At 42.5% G+C, this 20,726-nt stretch overlaps 1 protein-coding gene and 1 long non-coding RNA gene across 5 annotated transcripts in view; both read left to right on the top strand.

Annotated features, from left to right (window-relative positions):
* LOC147099731 (ferritin, higher subunit-like) overlaps positions 1-20,726 on the top strand; it is a 46,537-nt gene that overhangs the window by 2,415 nt on the left and 23,396 nt on the right. The window contains exons 1-4 of one of the 4 annotated variants that reach the window (XM_085969116.1): positions 4,208-4,369; positions 5,365-5,511; positions 6,331-6,456; positions 7,246-7,537. In XM_085969116.1, coding sequence (XP_085825242.1) covers positions 4,268-4,369; positions 5,365-5,511; positions 6,331-6,456; positions 7,246-7,392 — 522 coding nt within the window. In that variant the 5' untranslated portion in view covers positions 4,208-4,267 and the 3' untranslated portion in view covers positions 7,393-7,537. Of the gene's footprint in view, positions 1-4,184; positions 4,370-5,364; positions 5,512-6,330; positions 6,457-7,245; positions 7,538-17,361; positions 17,521-20,726 lie in introns of those variants that run through there. The other 3 variants (XM_085969115.1, XM_085969112.1, XM_085969113.1) reach the window with 3 other exon arrangements.
* LOC147099732 (uncharacterized) lies at positions 10,766-14,826 on the top strand. Its single transcript, XR_015073918.1, has 3 exons — positions 10,766-12,846; positions 13,657-13,782; positions 14,593-14,826. It is a non-coding gene; the product is annotated as an uncharacterized LOC147099732 (long non-coding RNA).

Here is a 20,726-nt window from a genome sequence, read left to right as displayed (position 1 = left end):
CTGATGATCTTTCACAAAAGACTTCAACATCAGGATCTCACTGAGATGAGGCCAGTGCATAAAGCAGATTGAAATTGGGACACCAAAGGATAAGTTGTAACTGAAGGGGGTTCTGCTTTCCAATTTTAAATTGGTAAATGCATTACTCCTGGAGTAAATCTAATCTGACGTCCAATCCACCTATTTCTCTGCAGCACTTGTACCAGTTACCCCATCCAGTAGAAGATAAAGGACCATCTCCATGGGCGGTGAAGCTCAGAAGGCCTTTGATGATGTCTCCTCTGAGCTAATTGTGCTTTGTTTTTCACTTTCAGTTGTGTGACTTCCTGGAGACCCACTACTTGGATGAGCAAGTGAAGATGATCAAGAAGCTTGGAGATCACATCACCAACTTGAAGAGACTGGGAGCCCCTGAGAATGGCATGGGAGAGTACCTGTTTGACAAGCACAGCCTGAGTTGAATGGGATTCTTGAACCATTAGTTCTATACAGGTTGCAAATGAAGTGTGACCAACTTCTGGTGGTGAATACTTTGGTTGTCATTATTTCCCAGTTTTCTCATCTAACTGTCACAGTACATGGAAATAAAGGTTATTCATCATTGAACTGGTTTGTCTTTGTTGTATAATTAAGTAGCTGATCTGATTACTGAGACCACTAAGATGGCACTGCCCAATACACGCTGTGTAATATGAGCCAAGTTAAATATAGAAGTCCCTCCCAGTGCCCAGGATGGCTGTGGCCACATCTGCACATCACTGGAGAGGCTTCTAATGGTTTTCTGAACTCTTGGTAACAGTTCCTGCTGAAAAGGGTTTTTTGTAATATCTGCTGGCAAAATGTCGAAGGTCTAAAACAAAGAAATGAGGAAGGAAGGAGGGGATTGAATTAATGCTGACTGTAATGACTCTTCAGCAAGGAGACAGGAGTACCTGCCTGGTCTCCTGCTTCAAACTCTTACCTCCCAGGGCAAGGGTGGGGGATGACCTGCTTATTGTGTTGCCTTTACATTAGACTGATGCCACAAGTCACTCACTGGATTGTCATAGCTTTGTGACATGTGTACACAGTACAGTGTTGGCCATCTTAGAAACTTCCTTTTTGGGTAGGATGTCTTCTGTTTAACATTTTTTTTTTCCTACCCTGCCCAAAAAAAAAAACCAGGCCTATTGATGGCTGGGACTGAATAAACCACCAGTCTGTATAAACCTGTACATCAAGCAGCAGGATGTCCTTTTGGAGTTTCTTGGTGTTGGGTAAAATGACAATCAATCAGTAGCCATTTAAACCCTATTAAAGGAAATGATTCTTCTCCCAAAAACCTAAACTCGCTTCCTCTTCTATTGCAGCATCATTGTTCTAGGGATCCACTGGTTAGTTGTAATGAAATAATTGTAATTATTTCCAATAATTCACTTGGTATCTTGCTAATGGCTGAAACTTGTTCAAAAAACTGCCTTAACTCAGTGTGGTGGTTTCTGACTTCCTGGAGATGCCACAAATTAAACATCTATTATCTAAAAATAGTTCACTAAAAGGAATGAATGAACTCCATTTGAAAATACCGAGGTACAAGAGCCCATTAAATATTCTCAAGGACTGAGCGAGCCGATGTGGTGAGCTGCTATAAATCATTAGCCTGATTACTAATAAAATATTGACTTGACTGTTGGTGGGAAGTAAATTGAAAAATACATTGGTTCTCCACACAAGGCAAATGAAAGCTCGTTGGCCATTCTGTAATGGTACAGCTGATTGATGCACCATGTGTCTTGCACATGTATGGTCGTTCTGACACTTGGGAGACCATCTTCAGTTTTACTGTTGGGAGCTAAGTTCAAACACCACTATAACCGAACCTCTCCAGAGATGTACCTAAACGAGATTAGATGCCATGGTATAGGAACAGCGCAGCCTCACGGGATTAGGACTACTGCTTGTGTAGAGAATAAACATGAGCTACATAGAAACAGGAGGAGGCCATTTAGCCCCTCGAGCCTGTTCCTCCATTCAATGAGATCATGGCTGGTCTGTGACCTAACTCCATATACCCGCCTTTGCCCCACATCCCTTAACAGCTTTGCGTAACAAAAATTTATCAGTCTCAGATTTAAAATTAGCAATTGACCGAGAAACAACTGCTGTTTGCTGAAGTTGGGCCAAAAACACTATTTCTGTGTTGTACGGTTTATGTAATTCACTCTTCTCTGTTTTGGAGGTTTTGCGGTCCTTATGTTAAATGCCTGGTAATTGGACCAGAGTTACAAGAGGATAGGGACACAAACCGAAATACTGCAGATACTGGAAATCTCAAACAAAAACAGAAAATGCTGGAGACACTCAGCAGGTCAGGGAGCATCGGTCGAGGAGACACTTGACCTTTCAGGTATAAAATCGCTCCTCACAACAGACCTGGGGTTTGCAGGAAATGAGGAAACAGTGCAAACTAAACACAGGACATTACAGCTCTTAAATTTCATGGGGATAAAAGTCCACATCGCACTTTACAGTGACGGAGCAACAGATTCTGTCCGAAGCTCCCCACTGATCCACTTTCCATTTCCCCAACTCGTTGTGGGCTGGTTTGCAGATTCACTGCAGACTGTCTGGTGTAGGTCAGTCTCTTTCAATCTATTGTGGTCAACATTGTGAACCTTGGTATCACGGACTCATTCTGGACCCACCGAGATGCCAATCAATTCTCCAAGAGACGGGTTAACTTGGAGCCAGTTGTGCTCGACACCATCTACTGGGTGGAATTTCCATTTGGAAACTCATCGAACGCTTTGAGATATGTTGTGAAGCTCTGATTCTGAGAACAGAGACAATTTCAAATTCAGTTTGAGGAAAGTCAAAGAAACCAACAGCAATGACATCATTGATATGGGTCCACACATATTAGGAAAAATGGAAGCACATGGCATTGGAGGCAACCTTTTGGCGTGGGAAGGGAATTGGTTAGGAGGTAGGAGACAGAGTAGGGATACTGGGTATGTCCTCCAATTGGCAGGATGTGACTAGTGGTGTACTGAGGCCTCAGCTTTTCACTCTATTTATAAATGACATAGATTAAGAAACGGAGAGCCGTATATCCAAGTTTGCTGCTGACACTAAGTTAGGTGGCTCAGTAAGTCATGTAGATGGGAGCAGGAGGTTGCAAAGGGACATTGATAGACTAAGTGAAGTGGGCAAAACTGGCAGATGGAATTCAATATGAGGAAGTGGGAGGTCAACCACTTTGAACCAAGAAAGAAAAATCAGAGTATTTTCTAAATGGTGAGGAGCTTGGAACTGTGGAGGAGCAGAGAGATTTAGGGGACCGTGTACAGAAATGAGTAAAAACTAGTGGATAGGTATGAAAATAATTGCAAAGTCTAATAGACTGTTAGTCTTCATCTCCAGGGGGCTGGAATACAAGGGGTGGAGGTTATGCTACAGTTGTATACAGCTCTGGTTAGACCACATCTGGAGCACTGCGTTCAGCTCTGGGCTCCTCACCTCAGGGAGGATATATTGGCCTTGGAGGAGGTGCAGGGCAGATTCACCAGAATGATACCGGGGTTAAAAGGGTTAAATTATGAGGAGAGTTTACGTAGACTAGGCTTCTATTAACTCGAGTATAGAAGATTAAGGGGTGATTATTATTGAGGAGTTTAAGATGATTGAAGGATTTGATAGAGTAGAGAGAGAGAAAGTATTTCCTCTGGTGGGGGGAGTCCAGAACAAGGGGGCATAACCTTAAAATTAGAGCCAGGCCGTTAAGGGGTGACGTCAGGAAGCACTTCTTCACACAAAGGGCAGTGGAAATCTGGAACTCTCTCCCCCAAAATGGCGACGGTATATTGAACATTTCAAAACTAAGACTGTTAGATTTTTGTTGGGAAGTGTTTGAAGGGTTACGGAACCGAGGCGGGTGGATGGAGTTAAGATACAGACCAGCCGTGATCTAATTCAATGATAGAACACATTCAAGGGGCTGAATTGCCTCCTCCTGTTCCTCTGGTCCGAGCACAGAATAATTATCCAAACTGGCCTGTATTCCAAAGCTCTAATTGGCTCTGGGTATCTGAAACCCCACCCCCTCTCCTTAATTGGTGCCTGGATTCATGGAAGGTTCCTGACTGGCTCTCAGTGATTGTCAATCATAATTGATGATGCCCTACCCTGTGTAAATGCAGGATGTCCCACTAGTATAAATACAGGAGCTTGTGAGGGACAAAGTTAAGATGTTGTTTGAACTTAGTGCTTATCATCAGTACGAGTTAGGATGGCTTCTCAAGTGTGTCAGAACTACCACAAGGACTGTGAGGATGCTGTCAACAAGCAGATCAACATGGAGCTCTATTCCTCCTATGTTTATCTCTCCATGGTGAGTTTTGTATTTTTAGGGTCCTATTTCAAAATTAAGGCTGAGGCATCATTGTATTCTAAGCAGGTAGAATTTCTCCAAGTCAGTGAAAGGGGTGTCTCTCTATAGCCCTCCTCAGTATTAATCCAGTGAATATTCTTAACAGTGTTCTTGCAGAAGGCCTCAAACAGACTGCTCTGTAATAGCTGTGTTTATATCTGAAATTAACTCCAAGTTCCATGATTTGTAATAAAGGATTCATCTTGAAGATGCATAAACCTGGTCAACTTATGAGCCTTGGATGGAGACAATTAAATTTAATTGGGTGACTAGTGAAGCATTGGCTGGCTCTAGCCAGTTTCCTCCCCTTTTCTAATTGAAGTACTGAGAATCATGTTTTGAAGTCTTCCTCCGGGTCTGAATCCTTCCACTTAACAAACTACGTTAAACTGCTGAGTTTGAAGATTTTGCTCTTTTACTTCTGATATTAGACTTTCATCTGGGTATAAAAGGAAGTGCCACAGAAATTGACCAGTGCAAGTTGAGTGCTAAAATGAAACTCTTAATCCAAATAACATGACTGCTCAATGTTTTCTACTAATACAACCTTGTGCATTAATCAGCTATTTCACAGGGAGGGACTTTCAACATATATTCAGGGGGGAAAAAATCAACTAAGTAAATTGAGTTTGAATTGTTTGCCTTAGAAACTGTGAGCCCCTGACTTGAAAGTAAGATGTTGATGTAGAGACTGGATAACTTATTGACTAATGTAAGAAGTCACACAACACCAGGTTATAGTCCAACAGCTTTATTTGAAATCACAAGCTTTCGGAGCGCTGCTCTTTCTTCAGGTGAAGTGGAGAAATGCATAAAGACACAGCTTATATAGTCAGAGAATCATGTCCGATGTTTACAGGTAACTTATTGACTGACTATGATGCTACCATTTCTGAGTTGGCCATGGATATGATCTAGATCTGACATGTCTCCCATTTTTGTTTGTCTCTCTGCAGTCCTATTACTTTGACCGGGATGATGTTGCCCTGCGTCACTTTGCAGAGTTCTTCAAGGAGCAGTCGCATGAGGAACGTGAGCATGCGGAGAAACTGATGAAATTCCAGAATCGGCGTGGGGGGCGCATTGTCCTGGAGGACATCAAGGTTAGGATCAGTGAACTTTGAAGAATTGCCTTGGATTTGTGAAAAGTAGGCTAGTTACCGAATAGTCATGAAAGTTGTTCCTGGAGGAGGATTAATGATTGTTGTATGTGTGGATTTCAGAAGCCAGGAGATTGCTGGCAGAAATTGGAAGTGCATTAGAAGTAACCTTGTGACACCAATAAAACTGGGTGGAGCAGGAGGCAGTTTGTATAAAATAGACCACTGGATGGTGACTAGTGCATATGATCTAAATGTGCAATGATCTGCTGAGCTAGGGTCTATAGTGAGCTCCAGAGCAAAAATTGGAGAATGGGTAGGGGGTTGAATGGAAGGAAGTGGTTGATGTCCACATCAGAAGTAAAAACTGGAGTCTGAGTGAAGGGATTTGGGGTGTGTCCCAGTACAGATGTCATTAGAAGCTAGCTTGCAGGTAAAAAAGGCTGTTTGTAAGGTGGGCTTCATATTAAGGCATAGAATCTAAAAGCAAGGAAGTATTACTGCTAGATAGACCTCATTTGGCATATTGTGTGCCATTTTAGGTTCTCCTATATTAGAGCCTATAGTGCTGTGATTCAAGTCCAAAAACTCATTACCAAGATAATTCTTGGATGAACTGCCTGGTTAAAATCTGGAGAGGGAGTCTCCTGGCTTAGAATATCAAGAATTACATTGAGTTGTGATCTGACTAACTCCTGAAATGCTCAAGCCTGTTAACTAATTTCTTCCAATGTTACTCTATTTGCTGACTAGATAACTAACTTTTTTTTTTCCCCTCTCTCCTGACCACCCCCCTGCCACCGCCCCTACAAACACACACAGAAACCAGAGCAGGATGAGTGGAGCAATGGTCTGGAGGCAATGCTGAGAGCTCTGCAGATGGAGAAGAATGTCAACCAGAGTCTGTTGGATCTGCACAAACTCTCCACTGGGAGCACTGACCCTCATGTAAGGTTCTAATGACGACACATTTTAAAGAAAGACTTTCATTTCTATAGAGCTTTCCTTGTCCTTGGAGTCCAAAAACACTTTACAGCCAATTCAGTACTTCTTGAAGTGTCATTATTGTAATGTAGGCAACATGGCAGTAAATCTGCACACCAAGATCCCAAATGCAGATGAGAAATCACCAGATACTGTTTTATTAAGCTGGTTAATGATAAATATTGGCCAGGACACTGACATTCCAGTTTTTTTTCTTTGTAATAGTACCATGTGGGCAGACAAGACCTTGTGTACTGTTTTATCCAAAAGACAATACATCTAACCTTGCAGCTCTCCCTCAGTACTGCAGTGAAGTGTTGGCCTTCATGCAATTCTCTGAAATGGGACAACCCAGGGCCTTCTGACTGGCAGTGGGGCCAGTGAGCCATGGCTGACACTTGTTTTGTGTGAGCTGAAGGTTAGGGGAAGCTTTATCTTTAGAAATATCTCCATGCCCAATAGGTTTCTGCTGATCTTTCACAAGACCTCAACAGGATCTCACTGAGATGAGGCCACTGCGTAAAGCAGATTGAAGTTGGGGCACCAAAGGATTAAGATGTAACTGAAGGGGGTTCTGCTTTCCAATTCTAAATTGGTAAATGCATTACTCCTGGAGTAAATCTAAGCTGACGTCCAATCCAACTATCTCTGCAGCACTTGTACCAGTTACCCCATCCAGTAGAAGATGAAGGACAATCCCTACAGGTGAAGTTCAGAAGGCTCCTGAACTAATTGTAGTTTTTTCTCTTCCAGTTGTGTGACTTCCTGAAGACTCACTACTTGGATGAGCAAGTGAAGATGATCAAGAAGCTTGGAGATCACATCACCAACTTGAAGAGACTGGGAGCCCCTGAGAATGGCATGGGAGAGTACCTGTTTGACAAGCACAGCCTGAGTTGAATGGGATTCTTGAACCATTAGTTCTATACAGGTTGGAAATGAAGTGTGACCAACTTCTGGTGGTGAATACTTTGGTTGTCATTATTTCCCAGTTTTCTCATCTAACTGTCACAGTACATGGAAATAAAGGTTATTCATCATTGAACTGGTTTGTCTTTGTTTAATTAAATAGCTGATCTGGTTAAGATCCCACTGCACAATACACAGCTGTGTAATATGATCCAAGTTAAAAATACAGAAATGTCTTCCTGTGCCCACATCTTCAAATCATCATGAGGCTTCTAATGGTTTTCTGAAATTTTGGTAACCATTCCTGCTGAAGAATTTTTATAATCTGCCAACTAAATGTCATGCTGCCGTGGAGGTTTTAAAACAAAGAAATGGGGATGGGAGGAGGGGGTTTGAATTAATGTCTTTGGTATTGACACTTCAGGCAGGAGAAGGGAGAGTGCCTGCCTGGTGTCCTGCCTCAGACTCTTACTTGTCATGGAGGTGGGTATGACCTGCTACTGAGATGTCTTTACATTAGCACAAGTCACTCACTGTATTGCTAAAGTGCTGTGAGCTGTATACATGGTACTGCATTGACCACCTTAAACTTCCTTTTTGGGCAGGCTGCTCTTTGGTGTAACATTCTCTTTCTTGCCCACATTACTTTGTTTACTACCCCCCACCAAGGGCAATACTTGATGTCTGGGTTTGAATAAACCACCAGTTTGTGTAAACCTATACATCAAGCTGCTGTATCTCCTATTTGGAGTTTGTTGGTGTTGGGTAAAGTGGAGATAAATCCAACCTGATCTACATGCTATTAAAGCAAATGGTTTATCTCTCAAACTTAAACTCACTTCCTTTCTATTGCAGTGTCATTGTGCTAGAGATCCACTGGCTAATTCTGGTCAAATAGTAGCTGTATATTTTCCATAATTCTCTTGATATATTGCTAATGGCTACAACTTGTTCAAAGACTGCCCTTAATCTGCAGATGTTTGGTGATTTCTGAGTGTTCCTGGAGATGCCACAAATTAACTTGATTAATGTTCAAAAATAGTTCACCTAAAGGGCATTAATTAGCTCTATTTGAAAATACTGAGGCACAAGAGCCCATTAAATATTCTCTCCAGGCCTGACCGAGCAGACATGGTGAGCTGCTATACACGGTTAGACAGGCTACAAATAAAATATTGGTTGGACTGTTGGTGGGAACTAAACTGGAACATAGTGGTTCTCCACACAAGGGAAATGAAAGCTTGTTGGATATTTTGTAATGGTTCAGTTTATTGAGGCACTGTGTGTTTTGTACACACATGGTATTTCTGCCACACTTGGGAGGCTATCTTCAGTTTTACTGTTGGTGGGAGCTAATTTCAAACACCACCATAGTTACAACCTAACCTCTCCAGGGATGTACCTAAATGAGATTAGATGCCATGGTGTAGGAACAGAGCAGGTACATGGATTTAGGACTGTTGCTTGAGTAGAAAATAAACATGAGCTTGTTAGGAATATAGGAACAGGAGGTCATTTAGCCCCTCAAGCCTGTTCCTTCATTCAATGAGATCATGGCTGATCTGCGACCTAACTCCATATACCCACCTTTGTCCCATATCCCTTAATACCTTTGGTTAACAAAAATCTATCAATCTCGGATTTAAAATTAACAATTGACCGAGAATCAACTGCTGTTTGCAGAAGAGAGTTGGGCGAAACATCCTATTTCTGTGTTGGATGGTTTATGTAATTCACTTTTCTCTGTTCTGGAGGTTTTTTAGTCCTTCTGTTAAATGCCTGATAGTTGGACCAGAGTTACAACAGGATTGGAACACAAACCGAAATACTGCAGATACTGGAAATCTCAAACAAAAACAGAAAACTCTGGAGACACTCAGCAGGTCAGGGAGCATCGGTCGAGAAAACACGAGACACTTGACCTTTCAGATATAAAACCGCTCCTCACAACAGACCTGGGGTTTGCAGGAGATGAGGAAACATTGCAAACTAAACACAGGATTTTATAGCTCTTAAATTTCATGGGGATAAAACTCCACATCGCACTTTACAGTGACGGAGCAACAGATTCTGTCTGAAGCTCCCCACTGATCCACTTTCCATTTCCCCAACTCGTTGTGGGCTGGTTTGCAGATTCACTGCGGGCTGTCTGGTGCAGGTCAGTCTCTTTCAATCTATTGTGGTCAACATTGTGAATCTTGGTATCACGGACTCGTTCTGGACCCACCAAGGTGCCCATCAATTCTCCAAGGGACGGGTTAACTTAGAGCCGATTGTGCTCGACACCATTTACACGGTTGAATTTCATCGAACTCTTTGAGATATGTTGTGAAGCTCTGATTCTGAGAACAGAGACGCTTTCAAATTCAGTTTGAGGAAAGTCAAAGAAACCAACAGCAATGACATCACAGAATAATCATCCAAACCTCTGTATTCCAAAGCTCTGATTGGCTCTGGGTATCACACACCGCCCCCTCTCCTTTGTTGATCCTCTTTTGGTAAAACCATAAATTTAGACACATAAAAACTGTAAATAAACCATTAAAACTGTAAATAAACCAATCAAACTGTAATAAACCAATAAAACTTCAAATAAACCTTAATAATCAAATTAAAATTTGGTTCTCCAGCCCAATTAAGCACTCCAGTCCCCGCGGCGCCCACCGGTCACGAAAGTGACTCCTTTGTTGATCCTCTTTTGGTAAAACCATAAATTTAGACAGATAAAAACTGTAAATAAACCATTAAAACTGTCAATAAACCAATCAAACTGTAATAAACCAATAAAACTTCAAATAAACCTTAATAATCAAATTAAAATTTGGTTCTCCAGCCCAATTAAGCACTCCAGTCCCCGCGGCGCCCACCGGTCACGAAAGTGACTCCTTTGTTGATCCTCTTTTGGTAAAACCATAAATTTAGACAGATAAAAACTGTAAATAAACCATTAAAACTGTAAATAAACCAATCAAACTGTAATAAACCAATAAAACTTCAAATAAACCTTAATAATCAAATTAAAATTTGGTTCTCCAGCCCAATTAAGCACTCCAGTCCCCGCGGCGCCCACCGGTCACGAAAGTGACTCCTTTGTTGATCCTCTTTTGGTAAAACCATAAATTTAGACAGATAAAAACTGTAAATAAACCATTAAAACTGTAAATAAACCAATCAAACTGTAATAAACCAATAAAACTTCAAATAAACCTTAATAATCAAATTAAAATTTGGTTCTCCAGCCCAATCATGCACTCCAGTCCCCGCGGCGCCCACCGGTCACGAAAGTGACTCCTTTGTTGATTGGTGCCTGGATTGATGGAAGATCCTGACTGGCTCACAGGGATTGTCAATCATCATTGATCATGCCAGACCCTGTTGAAATGCAGGAGCTTGTGAGGGTAGAGGTTAGGTTGTTACTACAGTGGAGTTTGAGCTCAGTGCTTTGCAACAGGAAGAGTTAAGATGGCCTCCCAAGTGCGTCAGAACTATCACAAGGACTGTGAGGATGCTGTCAACAAGCAGATCAACATGGAGCTCTATTCCTCCTATGTTTATCTCTCCATTGGAGCCTCTTTCAACCCAAGTTATTGGTGCGTATGTGCGAGCTCAGCTCAGCTCGGCTCGGTGCTGGATGGACGGACTGCTCCACACCTCGGCTGCCCGGGGGGAACGCCAGTGCGGAAGGCGGCGGGGGGCTTAGGGTGGAGCGGCTGGCCGCCAGGAGCGGAGTCGGATGATGCTGTGGGTGAGCATGTTGTACGGTTACTAAGGTCGAAGAACGGTCTCTGGCCCGAATGAGTTGCAGCTGCCCCGCCTGTGCTCCATCTGGTGGCAGCTGTGAGGCTTTGTTTCGGTGGTGGAATCGGGTTTGTGCCGCCATTTTGCTGGAGGAAAGACAGACTGTTTCATCTATAGTATGGTGTTTGAACAGCCAATGATGGGAGAAGAGAATGGATTAAAAGTGAAAAAAAAAAAGGAAAATAAAAGGAAGATAAAAGGCAAAATAAGTATTGGCAAGGGATAACGAATGTCTTGATGGTTGGGTCCTGTGAGTGATAACAAGCAAGAAGAAGGAAATTTTTTGTATTTGTTTTCCTCTTTTACGGGATTTGAGAAAGTGGACGGCTTCTTTTTCTGTGGAAAGGTTGAAGACTGTGGATAAGGATTATGACATTATATGGTTGGATAACATCAAGTGAAGACGAGGAGTTATAAGAGAGCCAATAGGACTGGCGTTGGACTGGTATTACTTGTTTGTTGAAGAAGTTTTTGGGGTTTTGGTTAAAAATAGTTTATTTGAAGTGATTTTTGATATGGTTGTGGGACTGTATATGTTGTGGTGGTATTTAATGTTATAACCTTCCTTAATCGAACGAACGCTCGAGTGAACGCACCCATGCGGATACAAATATATGCACGCACGCACACATACATAATGGAACTTACGTTCGACCGAATGAAGGGCCCGCTCCCCGGGATGGGGGAAACTTGGTGAGCGTGAGGCCTGCCGGATGGATGAACGAACGCACACATGCATACAGGTAGACAAATGATACGCACGTATATACATTGGAACTTACGTTCGACTGAATGAAGGACCCTCGCTCCCAAGGTGAATCGAGTGCCGCCTGGTGAGCGTGAGGTCTGCCGGACAGATGAACGAACACATAGGCATGCACGCAGATAGAAACGGCACACATGCACATGGAACTTACGCTTGAGCGAACGAATGGACGAATGGAGGAATGAATGATTGAACAATGCCAGTTGGACTGGCGTGTACGGATTCTTGGTTTATTGAATGTTTGCAGTTTGTACTGTAAATATTATTGATAAACCTGTAAAATTTATTGTTGTATTTATATTGTTGACTATAATTGGTGAATGAATGTAATGGATTTATTATGTAACTGTTGAGTTGTATAAGTGCTGTTGTACTTGAATGTTAAAATTTAAAAAGACAACAGGTTATACTAAGCAAAAATGAGGAGTTACTAGATTGTCAGTAGGACCGGTATGTATTGTTTTTTATTATGGGTAATTGTATTGTTGACATTGTATTTGTCTGAAAAAATGTATTATTTTATTTGTACTGTTAATCTTAAAGCTGATTTTTGTTAAGGTTAGCCTTATTGTGGTTAATGAATGTAATGGATTTATTATGAAGTTGATGTATTGTAATAAGTATTACCAGATTTAAATAAAAGATTAAGACACACTGGGCAATTAGTAATCATCCCTTTAACTACCGTGTAGTGCAGCTGTGGACTGCACCTTTAAACTGTATGTAGTTTCTTTCATTTCCGCGTGATGTCATGACGCCGATCACGTGACCCCCGTTGGCGCGGAGAATGTGATGACGTCAGCTTCCAGTACTTAGTAGCAGTCTTAGAGAGGCTGTGACTCGGCACAGACCTGTTCACATCTGCTCCTGTAGTTTTACCAGTTAAGCTGTTTGTTTATTAAACTTTGTTATTTTGTTTCACTGTGTCGAACTTCATTATTCGGATAGGAACTTCCGTTCCTGCAGTTGTATGTATGGATTTTCAGAAGGTGGGAGATTGATGGCTAAATTTGGAATGTGTGGAATTAGAAGCAACCTTGTGACTCCAGTAAAACTGGGTGGAGTAGGAGGCCGTTGGGATCAAATAGACCACTGGATGGTGACCACTAGTGCATATGATCTAGTTTTGCAAATAGTGCTATGCTGAGCTAGGGGCCATAGTGAGCTCGGCATGAATTGGGGGCAGGGTAGGGGGTTGAATGGAGTGAAGTGGGTGAGTCTGGTGGCAGATGTAGCTCCATGAGGTGGTCCACAGCAGATGTAAGAATCTGAGTATGAGCGAAGGGATTGGGTGTCAAGTACAGATATCATTAGAAGCTAGCTTGCAGATACAAAAAAGCTAATTGGATGGTGGGCTTCATCCTAAGGCAAAATATAAGAGCAAGAAGTGTTACAGCGATTAGTGCTAGATTAGTCCTCATTTGGAATATTGTTCCTTTGGGATACCCCACCTTAAAGAATATAGTGCTGTGAATGAAGTCCAATAAGTCCTTACCAAGGTATTTCTTGGAATGAACAGTCTGGTAAAATCTGGGGACAGAGTCTCCTGGATGAGGATATGAAGAAGTAGCATTGACTTGTGACCCTACTCTCTCCTGACAGTCAACGATAACTAATTGAGCCTTGTTAAATAATTTCATCCACTGTTACTCCATTTGCTGATGAGCTACCTCTTCCTTTCTCGACTCCAGAAACCAGAGCAGGATGAGTGGAGCAATGGTCTGGAGGTGATGCAGAGAGTGCTGCAGATGGAGAAGAATGTCAACCAGATTCTGCTAGATCTGCACAAACTCTCCACTGGGAACACTGACCCTCATGTAAGGTTCTAATGACTTCTTTAAAGAAAGACTTGCATAACCATAGAGCCTTCCTTGTCCTTGGTGTCCAAACACACTTTACAGCCAATTCAGTGCTTCTTTAAGTGTCATTATTGTAATGTAGGCAACATGGCAGTCAATCTGCACACCAAGATCCCACATGCACATGAGAGAAATTGCCAGATAATCTGTTTTACTAAGTTGGCTAAGGATAAATATTGGCCAGGACACTTGACATTCCAGTTTTTTCTTTGAAATAGTACCATGTGTGCAGACAAGACCTTGTGTACTGTTTTATCCCAAAGACAATACCTCTGACATTGCAGCTCTCCCTCAGTACTGCTGTAAAGTGTTGGCCTTCACTCAATTTCTGAAATCGGACAACCCAGGGCCTTCTGACTCTGGCAGTGGTACTGGTGAGCCACGGCTGACACTTGTTTTGTGTGAGTTGAAGTCTATGGGGGAAACAATCTTTTTAGAAATATCTCCATGCCCAATAGGTTTCTGCTGATCTTTCACAACAGACTTTAACATCATCTCGCTGAGATGAGGCAGTGCGTAAAGCAGCTTGAAATTGGGGTACCAAAGGATTAAGATGTAACTGAAGGGGGTTCTGCTTTCCAATTCTAAATTGGTAAATGCATTACTCCTGGAGTAAATCTAATGTCCAATCCACCAATCTCTCTGCAGCACTTGTACCAGTTACCCCATCCAGTAGAGGATAAAGGACAATCCCCATGCGCAGTGAAGCTCAGAAGATCCTGGCTGTTGTCTCCTCTGAGCTAATTGTGCTTTGTTTTTCACTTTCAGTTGTGACTTCCTGGAGACCCACTACTTGGATGAGCAAGTGAAGATGATCAAGAAACTTGGAGATCACATCACCAACTTGAAGAGACTGGGAGCCCCTGAGAATGGCATGGGAGAGTACCTGTTTGACAAGCACAGCCTGAGTTGAATGGGATTCTAGAACCATTAGTTCTATACATGTTGGAAATGAAGTGTGACCAACTTCTGGTGAATGCTTTGTGCTTAAGTCCCACTTTTCTCATCGAACTGTCACTGTACATGGGAATAAAAGTTATTCATCATTGAACTGGTTTGTCTTTGTTGTATAATTAAGTAGCTGATCTGATTATTGAGACAACTAAGATGCCACTGCCCAATACACGCTGTGTAATATGAGCCAAGTTAAATATAGAAGGCCCCCACCCAGTGCCCAGGATGGCTGTGGCCACATCTGCACATCACCAGAGAGGCTTCTAATGGTTTTCTGAACTCTTGGTAACAGTTCCTGCTGAAAAGGGTTTTTTGTAATATCTGCTGGCAAAATGTCAAAGGTTTAAAACAAAGAAATGAGGAGGGGATTGAATTAATGCTGACCGTAGTGACTCTTCAGCCAGGAGACAGAGTACCTGCCTGGTCTCCTGCTTCAAACTCTTACCTCAGGGCGAGGGTGGGGGATGACCTGCTTATTGTGTTGCCTTTACATTAGACTGATGCCACAAGTCACTCACTGGATTGTCATAGCTTTGTGACATGTGTACACAGTACAGTGTTGGCCATCTTAGAAACTTCCTTTTTGGGTAGGATGTCTTCTGTTTAACATTTTCTAACCTGCCCCAAAAAAAACCAGGGCTATTGATGTCTGGGACTGAGTAAACCACCAGTCTGTATAAACCTGTACATCAAGCAGCAGGATGTCCTTTTGGAGTTTCTTGGTGTTGGGTAAAATGGCAATCAATCAGTACCCATTGAAACCCTATTAAAGGAAATGATTCTTCTCCCAAAAACCTAAACTCACTTCCTCTTCTATTGCAGCATCACTGTTTTAGGGCTCCACTGGTTAATTGTAATCAAATAATTGCTGTAATTATTTCCAATAATTCACTTGGTATACTGCTAATGGCTGAAACTTGTTCAAAAAACTACCCTTAACCCAGAGTGTGGTGATTTCTGACTTCCTGGAGATGCCACAAATTAAACATCTATTATCTAAAAATAGTTCACTAAAATGAAGGAATGAACTTCATTTGAAAATACCGAGGCACAAGAGCCCATTAAATATTCTCTCAAGGACTGAGCGAGCAGACGTGCTGAGCTGCTATAAATCATTAGCCTGATTACTAATAAAATATTGACTTGACTGTTGGTGGGAAGTAAATTGAAAAATACATTGGTTCTCCACACCACAATGGAAATGAAAGCTCTTTGGACATTCTGTAATGGCACAGCTGACTGATGCACCATGTGTCTTGCACACGTATGGTCGTTCTGACACTTGGGAGACCATCTTCAGTTTTACTGTTGGTGGGAGCTAAGTTCAAACACCACTATTTATAACCGAACCTCTCCAGAGATGTACCTAAATGAGATTAGATGCTACGGTGTAGGAACAGCGCAGCCTCATAGGATTAAGTCTACTGCTTGTGTAGAGAATAAACATGAGCTGGTTAGGAACAGGAAGAGGTCATTTAGCCTCTCGAGCCTGTTCCTCCATTCAATGGGATCATGCCTGATCTGTGACCTAACTCCATATACCCGCCTTTGCTCCACATCCCTTAACAGCTTTGGGTAACAAAAATCTATCAATCACAGATTTAAAATTAACAATTGACCGAGAAACAACTGTTTGCTGAAGAGAGTTGGGCCAAACATCCTATTTCTGTGTTGTACGGTTTATGTAATTCACTCATCTCTGTTCTGGAGGTTTTTGTGGTCCTTCTGTTAAATGCCTGGTAGTTGGACCAGAGTTACAACAGGATAGGAACACAAACCGAAATACTGCAGATACTGGAAATCTCAAACAGAAAATGCTGGAGACACTCAGCACGTTAGACAGCATCGGTCGAGAAAACACGAGACACTTGACCTTTCAGGTAAAAAATCACTCCTCACATCAGACCCAGGGTTTGCAGGAGATGAGGAAACAGTGCAAACTAAACACAGGACTTTACAGCTCTTAAATTTTGGAGGGATAAAACTCCACATCGCACTTTACAGTGACGGAGCAACAGATTCTGTCTGAAGCTCCCCACTGATCCACTTTCCATTTCCCCAACTCGTTGTGGGCTGGTTTGCAGATTCACTGCAGACTGACTGGTGTAGGTCAGTCTCTTTCAATCTATTGTGGTCAACATTGTGAACCTTGGTATCACGGACTCATTCTGGACCCACCAAGATGCCCATTAATTCTCCAAGAGACGGGTTAACTTAGAGCCAGTTGTGCTCGACACCATCTGCATGGTGGAATTTCTATTTGCAAACTCATCGAACGCTTTGAGTTATGTTGTGTAGCTCTGATTCTGAGAACAGAGACGCTTTCAGATTCAGTTTGAGGAAAGTCAAAGAAACCAACAGCAATGACATCACAGAATAATCATCCAAACCTCTGTATTCCAAAGCTCTGATTGGCTCTGGGTATCTCAAACCCCACCCCCTCTCCTTTGTTAATTGGTGCCTGAATGCATGGAAGATCCTGACTGGCTCTCAGGGATTGTCAACCATCACTGGTCATGCCCGACCCTGTTGAAATGCAGGCTGTCCCACTAGTATAAATACAAGAGCTTGTGAGAGCAAAGGTTCGGTTGATACAACAGTGGAGTTTGAACTTTGCTCTTTTCAACAGGAAGAGTTAAGATGGCCTCCCAAGTGCGTCAGAACTACCACAAGGATTGTGAGGATGCTGTCAACAAGCAGATCAACATGGAGCTCTATTCCTCCTATGTTTATCTTTCCATGGTGAGTTTTGTATTTTTGGGCTCCTATTTCAAAATTAAGGCTGTGGCATCATTGTATTCTAAGCAGGTAGAATTTCTCTAGGTCAATGAATGGGCTTTCGGTCAATGAGTGGGCTTTAGAGTGTCTCTCTCTAGCCCTTCCCAGTCTTAATCCAGTGATCTTTCAAAAGGCCTCATTCCCTGCTCTGTAATACCTCTGTTCTATTCTGATGTTTATATCTGAAACTAACTGCAGGGTTTCATCAAGTTTGTAATAGAGGATTCAGCTTGAAGATTCATAAAATTGGTCAGCTTTTCCAACTTGGATGGAAACAATTAGATTTAAGTGGGTGACTAGTTAGTGAAACATTGGCTGGTTCTGGCCAGTTTGTTCCCTCTGAGTGAATCCTGTTCACAGAATCACAGAAACCCCACAGTGCAGATAGAGGCCATTTCGGCCCATCGAGCCTGCACCGACACATATCCCACCCGATCCCCGTAACCCCTACACTAACACATATCCCACCCTATCCCCACGTATTTAATCCCCCTAACACTAAGGGTCAATTTATCATAGCCAATCATCCTAACCCGCACATCTTTGGACTGTGGGAGGAAACCGGAGCACCCGGAGGAAACCCACGCAAACACGGGGAGAATGTGCAAACTCCACACAGACAGTCACCCGAGGCCGGATTCGAACCCGGGTCCCTGGTGCTGTGAGGCAACAGTGCTAACCACTATGCCACCGTGCTGCCCAAACGCACTGTTCCCTGACCGGGAATCGAACCCGGGCCGCGGTGGTGAAAGCGCCGAATCTGAACCACTAGACCACCAGGTGCACTCTCCTGAGGCTGGTGTTAAACTACTGAATTTTAGATTTTGTTTTTTTTTCCTTTACTAATTTTAGACTTCCAACTGGGTACAAAAGGAGATACCACAGATAATTTGAGTGTAGTTTGAGTGCTTTATTTCAAGAAGCATTAATGCTCACTAACATTTTCTACTAACATGATCTTTTATTCTGTTGAGGGACTTTAAACCTATTCACAAAGGATTGGGGAAGTATTGGAGTGTGTTGCTACCATGGATGAGATCCATGTCTGACCTGTCTCCCTTTCCATTTTGTCTCCACCCGCAGTCCTATTATTTTGACCGGGATGATGTTGCCCTGCGTCACTTTGCCGAGTTCTTCAAGGAGCAGTCACATGAGGAACGTGAGCACGCTGAGAAACTGCTGAAATTCCAGAATCAGCGTGGGGGGGCGTGTGGTCCTGGAGGACATCAAGGTTAGATTCAGCAAACTTTGAAGAATTTCCCTGAGTTTGTGAAAAGTAGGCTAGTTACCTAATATTAGATTATGCCTGACCTCACAGATTTACTGTAGAGTCATGGAAGTTGTGCCTAGAGGAGGATTAATAATGAATTTTCAGAAGGTGGGAGATTGCTGGCTAAAATTGGAATGCATGGAATTAGAAGCAACCTTGTGACCCCAGTAAAACTAGGTGGAGCAGGAGGCAGTCGGGATAAAATTGACCACTGGATGGTGAAAACTAGTGTATTATGATCTAGATTTGCAAATGGTGTTGTATGCTAAGCTAGGGTCTATAGTGAGCTCCAGAGCAAAAATTAGTGGGTAGGGGTTCGACTGGAAGGATGTGGTTGCGGTAGTCCACTTCAGATGTAAAAATAGGAGTATGAGTGAGGGGATTTGGGGTGTGTCCCAGTACAGATGTCACTAGAAGCTAGCTTGCAGGTACAATGGGTAAACTGAATGGTGGGTGTTCTGCTCAGGCAAGGAAGAGTTGCTGCAATTAATGCTAGATAGACCTCATTTGGAATATTGTGTTCCTTATTAGGATACCCCACCTTAAAGCATTTAGTGCTGTGACTAAAGTCCCAGTAACTCATTACCAAGATAATTCTTGGGATGAACTGTCTGGTTAAAATCTAGAGAGGAGGAGTCTCCTGGATTAGAGTATCAAGAATTACATTGAGCTGTGATCTGACTAACTCCTGAAATACCCAAGTCTGTGTTAACTAATTTCATCCACTAACTCAATTAGTTCACTAGGTATTTTTTTCCCCTCAATTCTGCCCCCCTCCCCCAACCAACCCCCCAAACTCTCAGAAACCAGAGCAGGATGAGTGGAGCAATGGTCTGGAGGCGATGCGGAGAGCTCTGCAGCTGGAGAAGGATGTCAACCAGAGCCTGCTGGATCTGCACAAACTCTCCACTGGGAACACTGACCCTCATGTAAGTTCCTAACGTCTCATTTAAAGGAAGGATCTACAGATGTGCAAGGCTTCCGTGTCCTTGGTGTCCCAAAACACTTTACAGCCAATTCAGTATTTCTTGAAGTGTCATTATTGTAATGTAGGAAACATGGCTGTTAATCTGCACACCAAGATCCCGCATGCAGAAATGAGAAATCTCCAGAATCTGTTTTTATTAAGTTTGTTTTATGATAAATATTAGCCAGGACACTGGGTGAAATTCCCCAGTTCTTTGAAATAGTTGTAAGATGTTTCGGGATGTCAGTTTTAAGATTCTGCCCCGAGAATTCTAAGTGAGTGATTGAGACAAATGTGGATTCTGACTTCACTCCACTTTATTGAGATCAAAAAGTTACAATACAATGTCCAAACTAAACTTGTTGCAATACATTGCCTGTCACCACTAACCTATACTGTGGATGGGATATACCTATGATCACCCACAGATGGTCAGTTCATGTTGATTGTAGGTTCTTTGGGCCAACCGACCAAGTCCCACCCCTCTTCCGACAGCAGCCCTATCCTGGTAGGTGAGATGACGACTGGTCACACCACCTCCTTCTGACTGCACTGAAGATATATTTTTTGGTCGTTGTCTTTTATTCTTCTCCATAAATCAGTCTGGGTGCTGCAAAGGGGCATTCCCTTCTTTCCCTGGTGTGAGTAGAGTTGGCATTTTTCCATTGTCCAGAGTCCATTGGCTATTGTCAGTTATTAATGTCTTTATCTCATCAGATTCTAGGCCACTTGAACAATGTCTGAGGGTTTGCAGAGGTGATCAGCAACACAATATGCATTGTGCAAAGGTTGTTTATTTGTGTTCTGTCTTGCAAGCCTCCTTTCAGCATGCCTTGATTGTAGCTTTGTAACACCTCATTGTCTACTTCCTTATCTGTAAATAGCTTCTAGCTGCAAAAGTTCAATTGATTATGGAATTTGCCCAGCAGCATG

This window comes from Somniosus microcephalus, chromosome 28, assembly GCF_052327205.1.
Source record: "Somniosus microcephalus isolate GS21.2 chromosome 28, FLI_Smic_1.0, whole genome shotgun sequence".
Lineage (NCBI taxonomy): Eukaryota > Metazoa > Chordata > Chondrichthyes > Squaliformes > Somniosidae > Somniosus > Somniosus microcephalus.
The sequence above is the reverse complement of the archived record's forward strand: the minus strand, read 5'-3'. Positions and strand labels throughout refer to the sequence as shown.